We start from the raw sequence: 21,105 nt of genomic DNA on the forward strand, positions 1-21,105 counted from the left end.
GAATGGAGAGTAATCCGTTCAGGATGTCTTCAGTTCAGTCGTTTTGACTTTTCAGGATAGAGATAATACCGCAGTATGCTGCAGTTTTATCTCCGTCCACAATTCTGGAACACTTGGGGGGAATGCCGGATCCAGCATTTTTTCCCATTGAAATGCATTAATGCCGGATCCGGCCCCAAGTGTTCCGGCAAAACGGATCAGTTTTTGCGTCTGCGCATGTTCAGACTGCAAAAAATGTGAAAAAAAATAAATGCCGGATCCGTTTTTCCGGATGACACCGGAGAGACGGATCCGGCATTTCATTGCATTTGCCAGACGGATCAGGATCCTGATCCATATAACAAATGCCATCAGTTTGCATACGTTTTGATGGATCCGGCAGGCAGTTCCGATGACTGAACTGCCTGCCTGAATCCTCTGCCGCAAGTGGGAAAGTACCCTTAGAATATATGCCTTAGTGTATATATTGACTTTCAGTAGGGGGTAGTGTATGAGGAGACATAAAGAGGACCCGTAACTTCATCTCTCATGTCTGTTTTGGAAACTACTTGAGATATGCCATTCCTTTATTTTTCTTTTGTAGAAGTTTAGGAATGAATTACTAGCAGTATGTAATGAAGGTCCAGAAGGGTTTTACCGGTTTGCGATGTGTCCCTGAACAGTCTGACACCTCTCCAACTGGAAACGCTCAGATGGATCCTAATTCATTCATAAATTCTTGCAGCAATAATAAAGGAATGCCATATCGTAGAGTCATAAGAATAGATTCCCCAGAATTGTTACAAGAGGGCTGAAAGTAGTTGCTAAAACAAATAAGTCAGGAGAATTTACAGTTTTAGGATACTTTCACACTTGCGTTGTTTGATTCCGGCAGGCAGTTCCGTTGCCTGAACTGCCTGCCTGATCAGGCAAACTGTACGCAAACGGATGTCATTTTTTCTGACTGATCAGGCATTTTTCAGACTGATCAGGATCCTGATCAGTCTGAAAAATGCCTGATCAGTCTGAAAAATACATTGCAATACCGGTTCCGTTTTTCCGGTGTCATCAGGCAAAACGGATCATTTTTTTTTTTTTTTTTTTTTCGATTTTAAAGGTCTGCGCATGTGCAGACCGGAAGGACGGATCCGGCATTCCGGTATTTTGAATGCCGGATCCGGCACAAATACATTCCTATGGAAAAAAAAAGGCATTCAGCCAAGTCTTCAGTTTTTTTCGCCGGAGATAAAACCGTAGCATGCTACGGTTTTCTCTTTTACCTGATCAGTCAAAACGACTGAACTGAAGACATCCTGATGCAAACTGAACGGATTACTCTCCATTCAGAATGCATGGGGATATGCCTGATCAGTTCTTTTCCGGTATAGAGCCCCTGTGACGGAACTCTATGCCGGAAAAGAAAAACGCAAGTGTGAAAGTACCCTTAAATTACTGTGGACCTTTACTTCCTCCTCGCTGAGAGAGATGGATCAAATTATGCTTGGGGTAGTTGTGTCATGCATTCGGGTTGTCTTGGTTCCTGCTGAAAGCAGTTTAACATTAATTTAGTAACTAGGGGTGTTACATTTTTTGTGTTTCAAAGTAAATGTTCTACAGAATGAGAGCTTACAATGGTGGTTGTACAGGGTTTCCTATTATTGTTACAGGGAGTAGAAAATAATTTACTACTTTTTCATCCCCTGGACCAGTACCAGAAAGTGCTTTATTTTACCTGTTGTGGTTCTCCTGAAGAAGTTACTTAAAGGGGTTGTCCGGACTTTTAATCTTGATGACCTATCCTCGGGGGTCCAGCACCTCCACCGATCAGCTGTATGAGGAAATACAGTTCACACGTGTCGTCTCCCACCTCTCTTCCTGTTCGCTGGTACTTATAGACAGCAGCGGCGAGCAGGAAGAGAGATGGGAGACGGCTCGTGCGCACTGCGTAGGCCATCTCCTCATATAGTTGATTGGCGAGGGTGTCGGCTGTCGGACCTCCTCCGATCTGATATTGATGACCTATCCTGAGCCCGGACAACCCCTTTAACTTGTTGCCAGATCTTTCCAGACAGATAACAGCTGGTTTCTGGGGTCTTATCAGGTAGACTTCATGTTATAAGCTTATCAGGAGGCACTTCTAACAAAATAGGAATTGTCTAAAGCAGACGGCCCCATTAGGGATTGCCCAGCACTCAAATAAATGCTGTGTTCAGGGTTTCTATATGGCAGGGAACTGATTGTTTTCTGTTACAGTACAGGATCTGAATGTCGGCGTGTTACAGCCGGATCGTGCGGATGGCACTACGTACAGGAGCATGTAGTGCCATCAGGGCTTCAGGCACAGAGATCATGCATGAATTGACTTCTGACACAGTGTCCATTGCAGTAGCCAGTTTATTTTTGTGGAGCAAGTGAAAAAAAGGTTACTTGAGTGCCAAAAGCCAATGAGGCACAGTTTTAGTGTTTGTATGTATACATCGTTGCCCTACTTTACCTAACAAGGTCTCGCATGTAAAGGAGTTTTTTGACCCCCAAGACAAAATTAAGGACTGGAATAGGTTTAAAATAAAGAAAGAAACCTACTCGCCTGTTAACCACTGCTCTGTTCCAGCATTGAGGGTCTTGTCACCACAACTTCTCATCCATTGTCACGTGCATCATTGCAGACAATTACTGACCTCAATGGTGGCGTGCCACTCCGGAACATGTCACCACTAAGACCAGTGAATGACTGCAGTGGTGTATGTGACAATGGACGTGACGTCACACTTCCAGTCCACAGGGAACAAAAGAAGCCAGAATGGTACCCAAAAGCTGGAATTTGTAAACAGTGAGTAGGTTTTATTTCATTCCAGCTCTTAATTTTGGCTGGGGGAAGAAGGGGGTCAGATGACCACTTTAAAGAAACATTTGTATTTTCCAGTGTTAAATGTCTGTTTCTTAAATAGATTTACAGAGATGCCGAGTCACAAATGGTCTTACGTGATTGGATAAGTGAAAGGCAAGAGATGAGGTAATTTTATTTTTCAGGTGATCAGACCCAACTTTCCTCTCCAGCCACTCTAATATGGTAAAGATGACATGGAACATATACCTGATAGTTATTAATTGCTGTTCATTTTTAATATAGTAGGATTGTCTTAAAGGGACACTGACAGGCCCAATAACCATAATTAGCTGTACATATCCATGCACAGGTCTTCTAATGTGCATTAAAAACATATAAGTATCCCCCCTGTCCACATTATGAATACTGCAAACTCGTGTTTTATAACCTGAAGTAATCCCTGTTCTTTCTGCCCAAGGGGCGGGGTTTCAGCTTCTCTGGGCACAAGAGAAGCTGAAACCCCGCTCCTTGGGCAGAAAGAACAGGGATTACTTCAGGTTATAAAACGTGAGTTAACTGTATTCATAATGTGGACAGGGGGATACTTATATGTTTTAAATGCACATTAGAAGACCTGTGCATGGATATGTACAGCTAATTATGGTTATTGGGCCTGTCAGTGTCCCTTTAAGCATAATAAAATCTTGGTCATACCTAGGGTGCAATATTTGGTATAAAAGCTAGATGGCTACAGAGGGGACGTCATGTATCTAGACAAGGAATTCCTCTGCTGGTTTTCCCGCCTGAAGTATCCTAATTGGGTCCAGATGCATACTGTGAGGATATATATGTCGCTCTTTGCTAAACCACTTGGTCACATTCCTATTGGCTCATTTGTATTTTGAAGTTGTAAGGGCGACACCCAGGGCTCGGCTAATAAAGGGAAGTCTTCTGCTGTTTGGAGTTGGAAGAGGTGGAGGATTACTCAAATACCAGCATGAGTCATGTCTTCTCATTCTTTTACCCCTAGACTCAATTTTAAGATTTGAACACAACATGGTTAGATCCCCTGTTTAGGGATCATACAAAAATTCTACCATGACATTGGAAATGTTTGTGCACTGATTGGAGCAGTAATAAAGCCTGGATGGACACAAGCCTCTACATTAGGGATCTGTATTGTATAGTCTCCCCCACAAAATGTAACACTTTACAAGGAGGACAAATAGACGCATGTTACTGTTTCCTAAAATACCTGCTGTTCAACACAGGTTTACTTCTATTCTTATAGGGGGAAATTGATCAAAACTGGTGTAAAGGTAAACCAGCTTAGTTGCCCATAGCATCCAATCAGATTCCACCTTTCATTTTTCAGAGCTCCTTTGAAATCTGATTGGTTGCTATGGGCAACTAAGCCGGTTTTCCGGTACACCAGTTTTGATAAGTCTCCCCCCATGGTGTTCATCACCATGTCTTTTATCTTTCTGCACACAGGTGTATGTTGAAACAGTGTTATAAATGCTACTGACTAATAATTGTTCTCTCCACCTTAGGGACATGGCAAGAAATATCTTTAACCCTCGTTTTGGTAGTATATTCCGGACTCACCATAATCCAACCTATTTCTTGAGACGCCTCTCTCGATTTGCTGATATTTACATGGAATCCTTAAGCTGCTTACTGAACTATGACCTGCATCATACGTTTTATCCGAAGAGAACACCACTACAGCACGAAGTCCCTATTTATTCTGAGCAGCAGTACCCCGGTACCTTCGGCATCCCATTCTTACAGGAAAGTGCTCAGCTGAAGTGATTACCATTCGCTTGGTCTCCTGCCATGCACCGTTATGGCTGAAATTGGATGATGGATTGAATGTAGCTTTTCTAAGTCATGTTATGTGGCTGACTGTTCGTAACACTCGATTTTACCAGCTTTATTGGAGTGCGTAGTGCCACAAGTATTTAGAACACAATATGAATGCTGACTGCAGCATTGTTTTTATGTTGTTTTTTAGAGCCGTTACTGGTTCATCTGAGAGTGTTTCCATTTTGTGTTCTCTTCATGACGCAGCTATTTTTACAATGATAGAGTTCAAGTAGTTTGGAAATGCATTTTATTAAGATGTTTTATGATGGTTGACTTTGTATTAAAAGACTATGCTCTGCAAAATATGTAAGCAAGTACAGCAGTAAAAATCAATACCCTATGTAGCCCTAAGCTGGCTTGCCCTAATAGCAATCTGAAATGAGATATCACTGGAGTAAGGCCAAGAAACTTGCAGTGTGTGTCAGTGTGAGGTCCTGTTCTCCCCTCCGCTCCTCTGACAGGATTGCACAGCATTATAATGATTTATAATGCTGTGGGACTCTAAGGCCTCTTTTACACGGGCATCCCGGATTTGCTCCGGATGCGTTGCGTGTGCATTGCAGGAAAACCGCGCGAGTAGGCACGCAATTGCAGTCAGTTTTGACTGCGATTGCGTTCCGATGTTCAGTTTTTTCTGCGAGTGAGAAAAAACTGAATGTGGTACCTGAACCCGGACTTCTTCACTGAAGTTGGGGTTTGGGTTAGGTGTTCTATTCATTTTATTATTTTCCCTTATAACATGGTTATAAGGGAAAATAATAGCATTCTTAATACAGAATGCTTACTAAAATGTGCCTTAAGGGGTTGAAAAAATAACAAATTTACTCACCTCATCCACTTGTTTGCGCAGCCAGCATAGTCTTCTTTCTTCTTGAGGGGTTAAAAAAATAAATAAAAAATTAACTCACCTCATCCACTTGTTCGCGCAGCCGGCATAGTCTTCTTTCTTCTTGAGGGGTTAAAAAAATAAATAAAAAATTAACTCACCCCATCCACTTGTTCGCGCAGCCGGCATAGTCTTCTTTCTTCTTCTTTGAGGACCTGCAAAAGGACCTTCGATGACGTAACTGCGCTCACCTTGTGGTGAGCGCGGTGACGCCAGCGCAGGTCCTGCTTATTGAAGGTCATTCAGAAGGACTTGCGCTGACGTCACTGCGCTCACCACGTGGTGAGTGCAATTACGTCATCAAAGGTCCTTTTGCAGGTCCTGAAAGAAGAAGACTATGCCAGCTGCGCGAACAAGTGGATGAGGTGAGTTAAACATATTTATATATATATATATATATATATATATATTATTTATTTATTTTTTAACCCCTCAAGGCACATTTTAGTAAGCATTATGTATTAAGAATGCTATTATTTTCCCTTATAACCATGTTATAAGGGAAAATAATACAGTGATTAGACATTAATGGGGTTGCTCATCCCGATCATCTCCTAGCAACCATGCATGACAATCGCACCGCATCTGCACTTGCTTGCGGATGGGATGCTTGCGATTTTCACGCATCCCCATTCTTTTCTATGGGGCCTGCATTGCGCAAAAAACGCAGAATATAGAACATGTGATTTTCATGCAACGCACAAGTGAGGAGTGAAAATCACGGCTCATCTGCACAGCACCATTGAAGTGAATGGGTCCGGATTCAGTGCGGGTGCAATGCGTTCACCTAACACATTGCACCCGTGCGGATTTCTCGTCCGCGTGAAAGGGTCCTGGAATCTATTGTATTGCACTGACAGTCAGAGGGGGACCCCACACAAAACGTTGCGAGTTTCTTGCATTGAGCTTGCTCTTGTGTGGCCTAATTGAAAGAGCTGTCAGCAGTGACCAACTGAATCAAACATTAATCCTGCCCCATCAGGTCTGGACTATTGCCAGTCCTCTAGTACTCTACTATGGTTTGTTTTTTTGCTGTTAGTGGTATGGATTCTCGAGGCAGGAGAGGGTAAGAACAACATGGAATTTTATCCTGTTTACGTACTGTTTTCATGCACTGCTTTGACTTGTAAAATCTAGAATATTTTATTCTGGATTTGCTACAATGTATACTTGCCTCTGAACAATTGTTTCTTTTTTTTTTTTTTTTCATGCAACAAATATGTAAATGTGTGTTCACACTTTGGCATGTAAGGGTAACTTCACACAATTTGGATCACCGGGTTTCTCTGTGCAGATTTCCATGTAGAAACACCAAAACATCATACAGTACAGGCAAAGTGAGTGAGATTTGCCAAATCTCATGTACATTTTGCGCATTCTTTACACTCAGCAATCGATCTTCAGTGCGGATTTTAAAAACTACAGCATGTCAATTGTTTTGTGCAACTCAGAACGTTCTATATAGTGTTTATTCTCATAGATTTCAATGGGGTTGTTAAATAACGTAAGCCTAAAATCTGCAACAAAAACGACATTAAACAGTGCGGATTTATGTGTGGTTTTATCACTTTTTTTTTTTTTTATCCTGATTTTCTGCATACAAATCCGCATCGTGGGTAGGTAGCCTAATGAGGTTACTGTGGAGGGCTAACATTTAGTGTGAGGGATGGTAAAAATCGGAGTTACCTCTCTAGACCTATTTAAAGATGCAACACATTTCTAAAATGTGATGCTTGATAGATTTGATGCACATTACACCAACCCAGACTCAAGCAACATGGACATAAATTACCCTCATGATAATTTTTTTATGATAGGTCTTTAGTTTTTGATATTCTAGTGAGCTCAAATTTATGGGGGGGGGGGGGGATTTTAATGTCTGAGATTTGTGAATATCTCAAAGTAATATTTCTATTTTCCTAGTCCTCCTAATCTTTGTATAATGAGATGACAAGACCAGTATAACTTCTCCAGAACAATGGTGGAAGCTGCCAAAATGGAATATGTGATCTAAGAGTGTGGAACAGATTTTAAAATTCATTGTGCATGCTCCATTATCTTTTGCGTGGTGTGCGATTATAATTTTTTTCTTTTAAATTTTATTTTCTGAGTTTTCCCGGCTATCTACCACACAATGCCTTTTCAGAACAAACAAGACGATAAGAACAGGCTATAGAATAAACTTTTATATAGCAGACTGATCAATCTGAAAACTCATGGCCGTAGTGTAACAGTCTATACTGGGATTCTCTTGGTTAGCATCCTAACATAACGTTTCAGCTCTAGGCTCATTCTTTTTCTGGAACAAGTAAAACCGCATACATCACTGCTATACTGATACTTTTGGGCGGATTGAGGGTCTGTTTTACAGACTGTACCCGGAACTATAGAGGAAAATGGAATAAGCCGTTGGTATGTCAAATCAATGGATATACAGTGGATGTAAAAAGTCTACACACCCCTGTTAAAATGTTAGGTTTCTGTGATGTAAAAAAATGAGACAAAGATAAATCATTTCAGAACTTTTTCCACCTTTAATGTGACCTATAAACTGAACAACTCAATTGACGAACAAACTGAAATCTTTTAGGTAGAGGGAAGAAAAAATATAAAAATAAAATATGGTTGCATAAGTGTGCACACCCTTAAACTAATGCTTTCTTGAAGCACCTTTTGATTTTATTACAGCACTCAGTCTTTTTGGGTATGAGTCTATCAGCATGGCACATTTTGACTTGGCAAGATTTGCCCACTCTTCTTTGCAAAAACACTCCAAATCTGTCAGATTGCGAGGGCATCTCCTGTGCACAGCCCTCTTCAGATCACTCCACAGATTTTCAATCAAATTTAGGTCTGGGCTCTGGCTGGGCCATTCCAAAACTTATATCTTCTTCTGGTGAAGCCATTTCTTTGTTGATTTGGATGTATGCTTTGGGTCGTTGTCATGCTGAAAGATGAAGTTCCTCTTTATGTTCAGCTTTCTAGCAGAAGCCTGAAGGTTTTGTGCCAATATTGACTGGTATTTGGAACTGTTCATAATTCCCTCTAGCTTAACTAAGGCCCCAGTTCCAGCTGAAGAAAAACAGCCCCACAGCATGATGCTGCTGCCACCATGCTTAACTGTGGGTATGGTGTTCTTTTGGTGATGTGTAGTGTTGTTTTTCCGCCAAACATATCTTTTGGAATTATGGCAAAAAAGTTCTGGTTTCATCAGACCATAACACCTTTTCCCACATGCAATTAAGAGACTTCAGATGTGTTTTCGCATCTGGCTTGGACGTTTTTCTTAAGAAAAGGCTTTTATCTTGCCACTCTACCCCATAGCCGAGACATATGAAGAATACGGTAGATTGTTGTTACATGTACCACACAGCCAGCACTTGCCAGATATTCCTCCAAACTTAGCCCCATATGGGCTAAAGTTTTCTGGAGTTGAAACTGTTGGGCCACACTGGCGTGGAGGGGACTCGCTGGCACAAATCAATAAAAAAGAGGTGGAGTGGATTTACCAGCTAGGGACCCTACAACCCAGTGGGCTCAACATCGAGTTTGACCTAAAACCATGCTTACTGTAAACGAAGCTACTGGTGGCACCATTTGGCTGTTCTCTACCTGGCCTCCTAAGGACCTTTGAGTGACGTCAGGGTTCCTGGCTGCCCTATTGGTCCATGACGTCTCGTGATAGGAACGTCAGAGGTGGAGGCGGGGTCGAGAACACCTGAATGACGCTACCAAAGTGGGCGGTGTCCGCCTTAGTGACGCTCCAAGAGTGGGTGGAGACTAACTGAGTGACGCCCCAAGAATGAACGGACGCTCCAAAAGTGGGCGGTGAACATCTGCGTGATGTTCCGGGAGCAGACGGATAATACCTGTAGAATAATCTAGGAGGGGATGGAATACATAGGATGATAGGATTATAATAGTTAGAGTTGGAACACTTTCAGGATATGAGAAAACTATTTGGGGGATTGATCCCTATAAGAAGGCTGAATGTATATATTGAATACGGATATTAGCGGACACCTGAAAGGGTTTGACCTGACAATAGGGAGTAAGAAGTTGCTCCCGTGTGTGTTTTATTTTTATTTTTACTTTTATTTATATATTGTAAAGGTGATTGTACCTAATGAACCTATGATTGTAATTTTATGGTATATGATTTAAAACTGTGAATTTTGAAAGTATATTATACCGATCGGAACCACACCCACTTGAATAATGAGACAGCTGGGCTATTTAAAGGGCTCGAGGGTGAGCATGCTCAGTCATTGCCCCTGAAGAAGCGAGGCAGCGAAACCCAGGTCGGGCAGGAATGTGACGATCATTTTGTATTTTATGCCTTTTGTCTACTGATCTGTTGTAAGTAGAATAAAACCTTTTAAGATAAGATTCTCAAGGGTGCTTCACTATTTTGCCTATACCCTTAAATCCTGTAGAGGAGGAGATCTGGGAGGATCGTATTCCTTGGTATTGAGGAGAGGGGCTGACACCCTTGTACCATCCACTTGTGACCGGAACACATAGTGTCCAGCAGCGCGGTTCCAAAACCTATTGACCTCCTTTAATGTTGCTGTAGGCCTCTTGGTAGCCTCCAAGACCAGTTTTCTTCTTGTCTTTTCATAAATTTTGGAGGGACGTCCAGTTCTTGGTAATGTCACTGTTGTGCCATATTTTCTCCACTTGATGATGACTGTCTTCACTGTGTTCCATGGAATATCTAATGCCTTGGAAATTCTTTTGTACCCTTCTCCTGACTGATACCTTCTCTGTGGACCATGGGTTTTGCTGTTGGATGAGACTAAGAAAATTTCAGGAAAGACCTGCTAGAGCAGCTGACCTTTATTTGGGGTTAATCAGAGGCACTTTAAATGATGGCAGGTGTATGCTGACTCCTATTTAGCATGATTTTGAATGTGATTGCTTAATTCTGAAAACAGCTACATCCCCAGTTATAAGAGGTGTGCACACTTATGCAACAACATTATTTAAATTTTATTTATTTATTTTTTACTCCACCTAAAAGATTTCAGTTTGTTTTTCAATTGAGTTGTACAGTTTATAGGTCACATTAAAGGTGGAAAAAGTTCTGAAATGATTTATCTTTGTCTAATTTTTTTTACAGCACAGAAACCTGACATTTTAACAGGGGTGTGTAGACTTTTTATATCCACTGTACGTGATGGGGACCCCCTCTTTATCAAAGTTTAGAACATGTGAAGCACATTCACTAGTTGTAAATACACATTGGTTTTGGCTGAACGTATATGTATATTCAATGGGGAGGGGAGAGGGGAGAAAGCTGCTGCCTTCTCTTCCTGACATCATCTGTGGGGGAGAGTTGGGATCTCCTCACCCACATTAAATTGTCGGCTGACAATACGCTACTGTGTATGGAAGCCTTTACGTGGGAGATGCGCTGTTGCTTATAATGTAAATGAACTATCACAGGGTATGAATAATTATTCCCACTCAATAGTCCCTTAAGCAGGGAATATATCTGCCCATGTAAAAGGACCCTAACAGTCCGTTTAGATACCATATTAGCCCCTTCTGCTAATGCTGCAAAATCATCTGTGTGAGGGGTGATTGCTCCAGTGTTTAAGGTCATTCTTTAATCTTATTACACTCCATGTCAGTAATTGATTTGTAAGCTTCTTGTGTGGTCATAGTCAGACTGTGAAATATGTTTACACTGCACAAGTTAAATGACTGGTATTGTATATTTGCAGCTTGTAGCCCTATTCAATTAGACCAGTACAGCCAATACCTTAGATTGTAAGCACATTATGTTGCCTTATTGCACATTTTTATATTGAGTACTAAATGCAGCTTAAGGGTGTTATAGAGCTGATCTCGACATTGTATTTTAGTGTGATCCAGTGCAATGTTTCTATTTATGACCATTAAATGATTAAACCATTTAATACTTATTGTATTACACCTTTATGTAGTATTCATTTTTGTTTTAATAAAACAGTGATTTTAGTAGAATAATAATGCATCTGTAATATTTTTTTTTATTGTGTTTGATTTATTTAATGTAGGGTCATGTAACCGATCTAAGGCTACATCCAAACATTGCAAATCTGGACGGAAGTCCGCAACAGACTACAGTGGCATTAAAGTGGCTGAGATGTGAAAACTCATCCACGTACTGTGGACATTTTCCACTCTTTTTTTTAAATCCACAGAATGCCAACTTCCGCTCTGTATTTTCACAGCAAATTTTAACCCACTCAATGTAGAGGGGTGAAATCTGCTGCAAACCCACAAAAAAATTCTGCATGCTGATTTTTTTAATTTATTTTTTGCTACAGATTTGCATCAAAATCCACTCTCAGATTTGCAATTATTTGTTCCTTTTGTGATGGGTATAGGAGACCTCCTTGCACCTAAACTGGCATGTCAAGCCATATCCAGAATGTTCTGTCGCTGGTATTCAGGTGACTGGACCTATGTATCTCTCAGGATCCTAGTGTCACACTTTGTGTCCACTAATGGACAAGCATGGTCAAGGAGCTTTGTATCAAGCCTTGTGGTGTGTTGGTAGTAAAGTCTTAAAGAGAATCTGTCACCAACATTTGACCTAAATAAGCAATGCTACCTTGCTATTGTGCAGTCGCAATATACAATGTTTATTCTATATGCAAATTAGGGGGCAGGGAGTTTCCAAACTTTCTAAAAGCCCAAACCCACCCATTCAAAGAGCGCAGTACCTCCCCTGTGCACGCCTAACTGGGGGATAATTTCGGATTCTTTGGTGGCTTTTTTCCAGAAGTAAGAACAAAACTACTGATTATGAAGGTGAGTAGTAGCATTGTTATCATTGCAGGTAACACTGGGGTTGGCATTTACGCTTGGTCTGATTCATTGTGGGTTTAGGATAATATTTTATTCCTCCTAGTAATTGGACCTGCTCTGTGGGAGCACTGGTGTGAGGACCATTATGTGCTTACTAAAGCCCGGCTACAGAAGACACAAGTATTTGAAAAGGCAATTTGTTGTAGCAGTTTTACCTGAACTGCCCTTTCTTTTCAAATGCATGTATAGTGCAATGGGAAGCGTTCCTTTTATAGAGTGGATGAGTCAGCTTCCTTTACCCCTGTTTTTCATAGTTTATCCTTGTGGGACATTTTAGGGCTCTTTCACAATAGCGGATGCCGTGCTGGTATTCCGCTGCGTGAATGACAGCCAAGCCCTGCTCTGGACAGCAGAGACACGGAGCAGTAACATGATTTGATGTTTTTACTACAAAATCACAGTGAGATAAAGTTGTCACCGTGATTTTGTAGTAAAAAGATCACAGAGAGGCACATAGCATTATCAATCATGTTAATGCTCCGTGTCTCTGCTGTCCGGAACGGGGCTTGGCTCTCTTAAACGCAGCAGGTTACCCGCACAGTATCCGCACGTGTGAAAGAGCCCTTATAAGACAAACCCCCAGTGTATTTCTCAAGTAAAGTTGCGTTCACACGGCCATTAAAAAATGTCCTTTATTAACGGATGCTTTCTAAGAAATGGCCCCCTGAAAAACAATTTTTTGATGGCTGTTTTTCACTGGCTGTTAAAACTGGTGAATTTGTCCATAGACTTCCATTGTTCTGAAAACCACCATCACACTGCTGTCGTGTGAATGCAGCCTAAGTCTCACAGGCGACCCCAAATCTTAGAAACCAAGTGGACAGGATTCCAGTACTGAATAAATGTTTTTATTTACAGGTTCACAGTAAAAGAGCCAATAAAATTTTGGACCTGCCCCAAAGTCAGGCTCCATTCATCTCTGCGGGCAGGAAAACTGTACTCTCTGTAGAAGGATGTATAATCAGACACCTTCTTTATACACACGAATGGTAAAATCTGGAGAATACAATTAGTAAAGATGGCTATACGCATTAAACAAGCCTAATGTGTGGTCTCCCAACTCTCCCCCGAACAGCAGATGTTGGGGAGAGAGAATGATCTGGCAATTGGACTTTAACATATCTGTACGTCTGCTTACTCCACTCGCCCTATTGAGAACACATGCATGCTCAGCCTATTTAGCAAGTGTAGGGGGAGGTTGAGAGGGGTAGCTGTTGGCAGAAGGAGTGTGCGGCAGACAACTATGTAATGTTTTTGAATCTGTTGTAGATACCACAGAATTTGTCCAATTTTTACTCATTTGTTTCGGCCCCCGAAGTTCACTAGCTGCTGATCGTCCGAGTCCTGAAAAATAAAAAAGGGAAACTTTCTATAGAATATACATATGACTGTAGTAGCACATGTACCTTGCTTTTATAACAGTATGATTAACATTTGTAATCAAATCCACCATATAGTACGTGATCTCCATACTATGTTTTATACTTCTCTGTACAGTCATATTATATTGTCATTAGGCTTTTGTGACCTTTACATGCTTTTAATAGTATAGTAATGGGTAATTATATAATGCATGAAATAAATGATTTATGTAATACAGGAATAGCATAAAATATGATATTACCAAATAGTGGGTCCCCTGTTTTACAGTATATGATACAGGAAGGAACATTGTGACTAACTGGCAAGAGTTCTGTATGCACGGGACACTATGAGCATTCAGTAATTTAATAGGGAACACTTTAAATAGAAACTTGTTCTCTTGCCATCAGAGCTGACATTGACTTATAAGCGCTGCATACATGATGTGTTCCAGGAGCAAACCTTTTACTCACGCTCCTCCATTCAGTCTGAACTTGAGCTTTATAGTATGTGGTAGTAAGCCCACTATTACGTTAATAATGTGCTTTCTGGGGACCTAATCACATGGAAGATAGAAACTAGTCCATGTTGCGGAGGGTGAACTCGGACAAGCTTTTAAACAGACCGCACGGTCCATTTTTCCTGGCATTCTTGCTGGAAAACGTACGTTTGGTGCAAACTACGATCTTCTCATTGGTGGACCGATGATCTGTGTGGAAAATTGCTCATGTGATTTGACCCATTGACTTTAATGGGTCAGTGTTCAGTCTGAGTGCTTGTGTGTTCTCCATTTGGATGGGGAAAATCATCCTTCTGAAAAGGGCTTAAGGCTGCTTTCACACAGTCAGTGTTTGCTCAGTGTTTGATAAGGTATAAAGTAAAGATTTGCTCCTGTTCTGTGTTTTTGATCCACATCTGGTTTTGGCTCACAATAACTGATGGAAATCACATATCAAACACTGAGGCCTTTTACCTAAGGCCTCATGCACACGGTCGTTGTTTTGGTCCGCGTCTGAGCTGCCGTTTTGGCGGTTTGGATGCAGACCCATTCACTTCAATGGGGCCGCAAAAGATGCGGACATCACTCTGTGTGCTGCCCGCATCCGTTGCTCCGTTCCGTGGCCCCCGCTCAAAAAAAATATAACATGTCCTATTCTTGTCCGCGCTTTGCGGACAAGAATAGGCATTTATAATAAAGGCTGTCCGTGCCGTTCCGCAAATTGCGGAACGTGCACAAACGCCATCCGTGCAATTTGCGGACTTCAAAGCACACCACGAAAGTGTGCATGAGGCCTTATTCACATGTCAGTGATTTCTATCAGTGATTGTGAGCCACAACCAGGATTGGAGCCTCCACAGACATAAGGTATAAGGGAAAGATCTGCACCTGCTCTGTGTTTACAGGCGCACCTGGTTTTGGCTCAAAATCACTGATGGAAATCACTGACGTGTGAATAAGTAACCTAAGGGCTCGTACATATGACCGCGATCAGCCCATGAGTCGGCTGTATCTCCCAGGCAGACTGTGTCTCCCCTGATCTGAACTGACTGTATCATAGTAATTTATGATAGTCTGTTCGTATCTGAACTTAGGGCTATTGCAGGGTCCTCACATCATGCTGTGAGTACACAGCAATAGCCCCGTGATCAGATAGAGACTATGATAAATCACTACAGTATAATACAGTCAGGTCAGGGGAGCCCCGGTTGGCCCCGGTGATGCGGCCAACACATGGACCGTGTTTCCCAAGACGATCACAGGCGTGTGAACCAGCCCTTAACTCCAACTGATATACAGTCCATGATTTCCCTGCTGCCAAGTTCCAGAGGCTACAGCTGCAGCTACATGGCAACATGAAGTATCATTGCAGGTAATGTTTTTCTGTGGAGTTGCATAGTAATTGAATGTGAACGTCACAAAAAATCTGGTTGCAAGTCACACATGACTGTGTCATCCTAGACCACAATGCAAGTCATCTGCGACTGAGACTTGACCTGCAACCTTTCACTATACTTTAGTGAACTCTTTTATATTATTTTTGGTTATAAAAATTACAACTTTTTTTTTTTTTTTTTAAGCTGTCTACACCTAGAGTTTTATAATGCTATAAAAGATTTTCACATTTTAACCAGAAGGAACCGCCAGTAATAAAGCAATAAAATATACTAGTATGAGTATATAATTATGACACACAGAAAAGTGTATATAAGCATCCTTGCCTACCCACCTGGATTGTGCAAGAGTCTCCTGAAAAGAGGAGATCTCCAAAAACGTAGGGGGCTTTCACATGAGCGGATGCTGTGCGGGTAATCCGCTACATGAAAGATAGCCAAGACCCGCTGCGGACAGCAGAGACACGGAGCAGTAACATGACTGATAATGCTCTGTGATCTTTTTACTACAAAAGCACAGGGACAACTTTGTGATTTTGTAGTAAAAAGATCAGAGGCACGGAGCGTTATCAGTCATGTTACTGCTCAGTGTCTCTGCTGTCCAGAACGGGGCTTGGCTCTCTGTCAACAGCAGATTGCCCGCACAGGATCCGCTCGTGTGAAAGAGCCCTTAAGGAATGTCAAGCAAGTATCCTGCACAGTCAGTTTAGCTGGAGCAGTTAGTCACTGACACTGACATCAAATTGCACATTAAGGCTTCATGCACACGTCTTTTTCTGGGATGAAATCCATAAGATGGTCAGTGATTCATCCATGAAAATTTCTGTGAAGAATCCGTGTGTTTGTTCTTCGCTCTCCGTTTGACATCCGTGTTCCAGGGACACTGCAGAGCTGAAAATTAATTTTCAGAGCATCTCCCATAAATGGTCCGTGAAACATAGATGAAACACGGATGGCGTGTTTTTAACAGCACCATAGACTATAATGGGTCTGAGGGATCCATAAACACAGACAAAAATAGGGCATGCTTCCATGCTAAAACATGGATGTGTAACTACACACATTAAAATGAATGTACTGTTTGTGTATGTCGGGTATGGACGGCACATGTCCATGAATCACTGACATGTGAATAGGGCCTTAACCGGTGGAAGTGACCAGTTGGCTGCTCACCAATAACTTCCCGGCAGCACTCGACTGATCGAGTTATCACTGAACTCCCTGGGTGGAGCATTTTTTTATGGGGCGGGATCAAGGTTTGTAGAAAAAAAAATCCATGTAGACATTTCCGGCAACCTATTCTCAAAAGTAGGACATTATGGATATGAACGAACGGACAAGTTTAGCATCATATTGCAGATTGTGTTGCAAAATCCAAAATAAAATAATACAACTTACAGAAAACGGATGAAACGTCGGTTCTGCTGATGGTTCAGGAGGGAGATTGCCAGTTTCAACGCTGTCATACATGGGGTTTGCAATGTTTGAGGATGGAGCGATGTTAAAATCGGACACTACCTCCTTTTCATCATACTGTATAACATAAAGATGTCACTTGTTCATTGCAGCGTATTATTCACATTGCATAATAATACACGTTCTCGTCAAATTATACATGAATCATTTGTGAATATAATGGATATGGACTGACTCAGAAGTATTCCTGCAAGATTTATTCTATTTTCAATGAAGAACAATATCAGGAGATTGAGAGACTGATTCATCATATAGCTAACGGTATATAGCATATCATTTACTCAGGGAGGAGGTAATAAATGGCGGTGACAGGCGGGGGATGTTCCAGCACATTCATCGCTGTTTTTTACCCTTCCATTTTGGATATTTCTGTGACCTGTGCAGTTTTATGTAGCAGTGGATTTTGTTGCTGGAACTAATCAATGGCTGTTTTAGGTATGGGAGCTGAGGTAGTGATATACTGTGATAAAGGTCATAGACATCTTAGGTGTCTGACTGAGGTCACAAGGGTGTCTATGGGCGAGAGTGTCTCGGCTCCTTTCAGTAAACAGGACGGACATCTGCTTTATGGCCTCCCTACTCTTGGCAGAACGCATCAGTCTACTATTTTAGGTGACAATTACCTCATGAAACTGCTGAAACTGGAAGTCTTTTCTGCTGAACTTCTTATATGCGAATACGGCAAGTGCCAGTAAGCCGATGACGAACACAATACCAAAGAATATTCCCGCTCCATGGCCAGCATGCAGAGCCTAGTAGAGAAAGCAGACAATGATAAAAAGGAAGAGTGTATCTCAGTCTCAGGGTTGCTTTACATGAGTGTAAGGCTACGTCTACATGACGACAATAAGTTGCGCGACAGATAGGGCACAACTACACTGCAACATTTGTAGCGCAACATTTTGTTGCACTAATGTTGCGCGACAATTTTTATAATGGCAGTCTATGGTGTCGCACTGCAACATGCTGCGACGCAAGTCGCAGAAAAATCCATCTCAAATTGATTTTCTGCGACTGTTGCATCGCAGTCGCAGCATGTTGCAGTGCGACACCATAGACTGCCATTATAAAAATTGTTGCGCGACATTAGTGCAACAAAATGTTGCGCGACAAATGTCGGCGTGTAGACGTAGCCTAAGGGTCCCTGCATAAAGACGCCATTTCTGATGACATCATTCCTACCTCGCCATCTTCTCCTCTGGAAACAATGCTTCTAGAGAAGAAGACCTTTGAATATGTTGTCATTTTCTATAAAATTGGTGGTACATACAACAAGGTTCCAACACTTTATCATGTATACGTCCCTTAACATCCACATTATTATTAATTTTTATTACCAAAAAAAGGAAACATTTCAGCTATGATTTGGTTTGTAGGAATACATAACTGTCCTCACATGTCCCTGCAGCAATTCTTTACGCTCTGAATACAGCAGGTTTCATTTTTGGTTGCCATGAATGAGATTCATTTTCTTACACACATGTATTAGGACACCTGCTGCCCCCCCCTAGTGGCTATTCTGTGCTTGTACAGTTGGATATACTGTTATACTTACTATTGGCTCTGGAGGAGCTTTCAGAGGTTCAGATATCATGTGTATAACTCCATTTGAAGCGATGTAGTCTGTCTGTACAATACGCTTTCCACCTACATATCTGATTTGGGTCTGGAAATGAATAAGCAAAAAAATAAATCTTGTCTAATAAGGAATAACTACTTCCAGAGCCCAAGAAATACTCCCATATTCATCCCACACAATTAAACCGTATAGTGCCCAAATTATGTACAATATACAAAAATGATTCTCTTTAAAATAGTCCAAATAATACTGTAATTCAACACCTCATACACCAATATATATAGCACTAGATGGCTGTAGGTTGTATCTTTTCTCGGTGGCCTTTTATAAAGAAGACAATGACAACATCCAACCTGGTGTAGAATTAAGCCAAGTGTTTTGCTGCTTATAGCATAAAGAACATTGTCAAGCCTGTAGGTGTATCATGTTATCCAGTCAAATTCACGTGACCCACCTCCTGAGGTTCATCATTAAAAGGGTTGTCTGAGCTACAGATATTGATGACCTATCCTGAGGCCAGGTCATCAATGTCAGATGGGGGTCTGACTCCCGACATCCTTGCCTTTTAGCTGTTTGAAGGGGCCGCAGTGCTCGTGGGAGAGCTGTGTCCTCTTTACCTGCATGCCATCTACTTTGTAGTAGTGGTGGAGTCACATTAATGTGGTTATAAGGGGGGAATTTATCATGAGGGGAATATTTGAAGTCAGTTTTTCCTTAGGCCCCTTGCAGACGAGCGTTCCTCCCGCAGCGAGTCCGCAACACAGCTCCCGGCCTGACCTTCCAGCGCTGCCGGGGGTCACATAGCATTATATTGATTTATGATGCTATGTAACCCTGGCATAATGCTGCCAGTGTTATCCAATACAAACCAAAACGGTAAGTTACATAGCATCATAAATCAATATAATGCTATGTGAATCCCGTCAGTGCTGGGAGGTCAGGCTGGGTGCTGCGATGCAGACTCGCTGCGGGAGGAACGCTCGTCTGCAAGGGGCCTAAGTCTGCCACATTTATAAGATATCACATGTTTGATGTATCTCGTGAGATCCGGCAGCAGCTGTCCTATATAGTAGCTTAGTTTACTACCGCCTAAAACTGTCACTACCTGGAGGTTATTAAGCATCTAATACATACTACAGTGTCAGCACATTTGTTGCTTTTGCTTTCACCCCTGACTTAGTTCACCAAGACAAGTATAATAGAAATGAGATGTAGATGTTTTTTTGTTTTTGTATCTACTAGTTATTGTCACTCTTATTGATCTACTGTATAGATGATATAACACACCTTGTTTTCTGTGACTGAGGAGGTCTCTTCCAAAAATACAAGTAGCTTGTTGCCTATCCTGGTCTGGAGTAATGTTCCATTGGTGAGCTCACTGGAGAATACCATGCTGACATTGGCAATGTGATATTCAATGTCGCGACCAGAGAGAGTCTTCGAAAATAAAAAGAGTGGTGAAAGTTACAATTATTGCAGATATATTATTTCATGTCATTGTAATCTACTTCTAAGATGAGAATCCCTCGGAGGTTTCAAAACGCATTTCCAACCAAAATATACAATTTTCCATGTATGAGTAAAGTTAGACCAGTTGCTCCAGTTTGGGTATTACTGTATCTGTATATGAATCAGTTTCTTGGTGAACTGTCACTTTGTTGTTGATTGATCATGCTGAGAAAATGCTGGGACAGTTACCATCAGTCGCTGAGAAACGTATTCAAAGGTGGCAATATGTTGTGTTAACACCTGATCAGGTTTATACATAGAGCCATAAAAAATTCAGCTATATTGTGCCCCTTTTCCTTGACATCCAGTCCCTGAGGTACATGCTTTACCAGCTGGTCCCTGACTACACCCCTGCTTATGGCTGGGCACAACAAATAATGGTCACTTACCACATTCTCATTAATGCCTTCATTACTAGGCGCAAAAAGAGTAGCTAGTATGGACAAGTCGGCAAGATAACTGATAAATTCTTTGCCTTTCGCTGAGGTATTGGAATATTTGAAGATTTCCTGTGGGGAGCAGATAAATCTAGTGAGAAAAACCCGTAAGTGCTAATATTTGTGTTCTGCCACATATTATTACTGAATCTAGCTCCAAGAAGGGTGGAGACATCTAGACAAACAGAAGCCTGTTAGATACAAATGGCAACTAATAAAGGTCTAGAGCAGTGTTTCCCAACCAGCGTGCCTCCAGCTGTTGCAAAACTACAACTCCCAGCATGCCCAGATAGCCTTAGGCTGTGCGGCATGCTGGGAGTTGTAGTTTTGCAACAGCTGGAGGCACGCTGGTTGGGAAACACTGGTCTAGAGTACAGTAGTTTAGTAGTACCAATAGAAACCAATGTAACGGTTTACAAAAGGCAGC

At 41.6% G+C, this 21,105-nt stretch overlaps 2 protein-coding genes across 3 annotated transcripts in view; one reads left to right on the top strand and one right to left on the bottom strand.

Annotated features, from left to right (window-relative positions):
* NT5DC3 (5'-nucleotidase domain containing 3) overlaps nucleotides 1-5,246 on the top strand; it is a 65,805-nt gene extending 60,559 nt beyond the window's left edge. For both annotated transcript variants that reach the window (XM_044277290.1, XM_044277291.1), the window contains exons 13-14: nucleotides 2,928-2,992; nucleotides 4,360-5,246. In XM_044277290.1, coding sequence (XP_044133225.1) covers nucleotides 2,928-2,992; nucleotides 4,360-4,621 — 327 coding nt within the window. In that variant the 3' untranslated portion in view covers nucleotides 4,622-5,246. The remainder of the gene's footprint in view (nucleotides 1-2,927; nucleotides 2,993-4,359) is intronic.
* Nucleotides 5,247-13,256: 8,010 nt separating this feature from the next.
* Nucleotides 13,257-21,105, bottom strand: part of STAB2 (stabilin 2) — a 165,242-nt gene continuing 157,393 nt past the window's right edge. Inside the window, exons 64-69 of the mRNA XM_044280594.1 lie at nucleotides 20,631-20,750; nucleotides 20,020-20,169; nucleotides 18,709-18,819; nucleotides 17,777-17,905; nucleotides 17,076-17,210; nucleotides 13,257-13,766 (exon numbers count right to left, since the gene is read on the bottom strand). Coding sequence (XP_044136529.1) covers nucleotides 13,719-13,766; nucleotides 17,076-17,210; nucleotides 17,777-17,905; nucleotides 18,709-18,819; nucleotides 20,020-20,169; nucleotides 20,631-20,750 — 693 coding nt within the window. The 3' untranslated portion in view covers nucleotides 13,257-13,718. The remainder of the gene's footprint in view (nucleotides 13,767-17,075; nucleotides 17,211-17,776; nucleotides 17,906-18,708; nucleotides 18,820-20,019; nucleotides 20,170-20,630; nucleotides 20,751-21,105) is intronic.

Source organism: Bufo gargarizans, chromosome 2, assembly GCF_014858855.1.
Source record: "Bufo gargarizans isolate SCDJY-AF-19 chromosome 2, ASM1485885v1, whole genome shotgun sequence".
NCBI classification, from domain to species: Eukaryota; Metazoa; Chordata; class Amphibia; order Anura; family Bufonidae; genus Bufo; species Bufo gargarizans.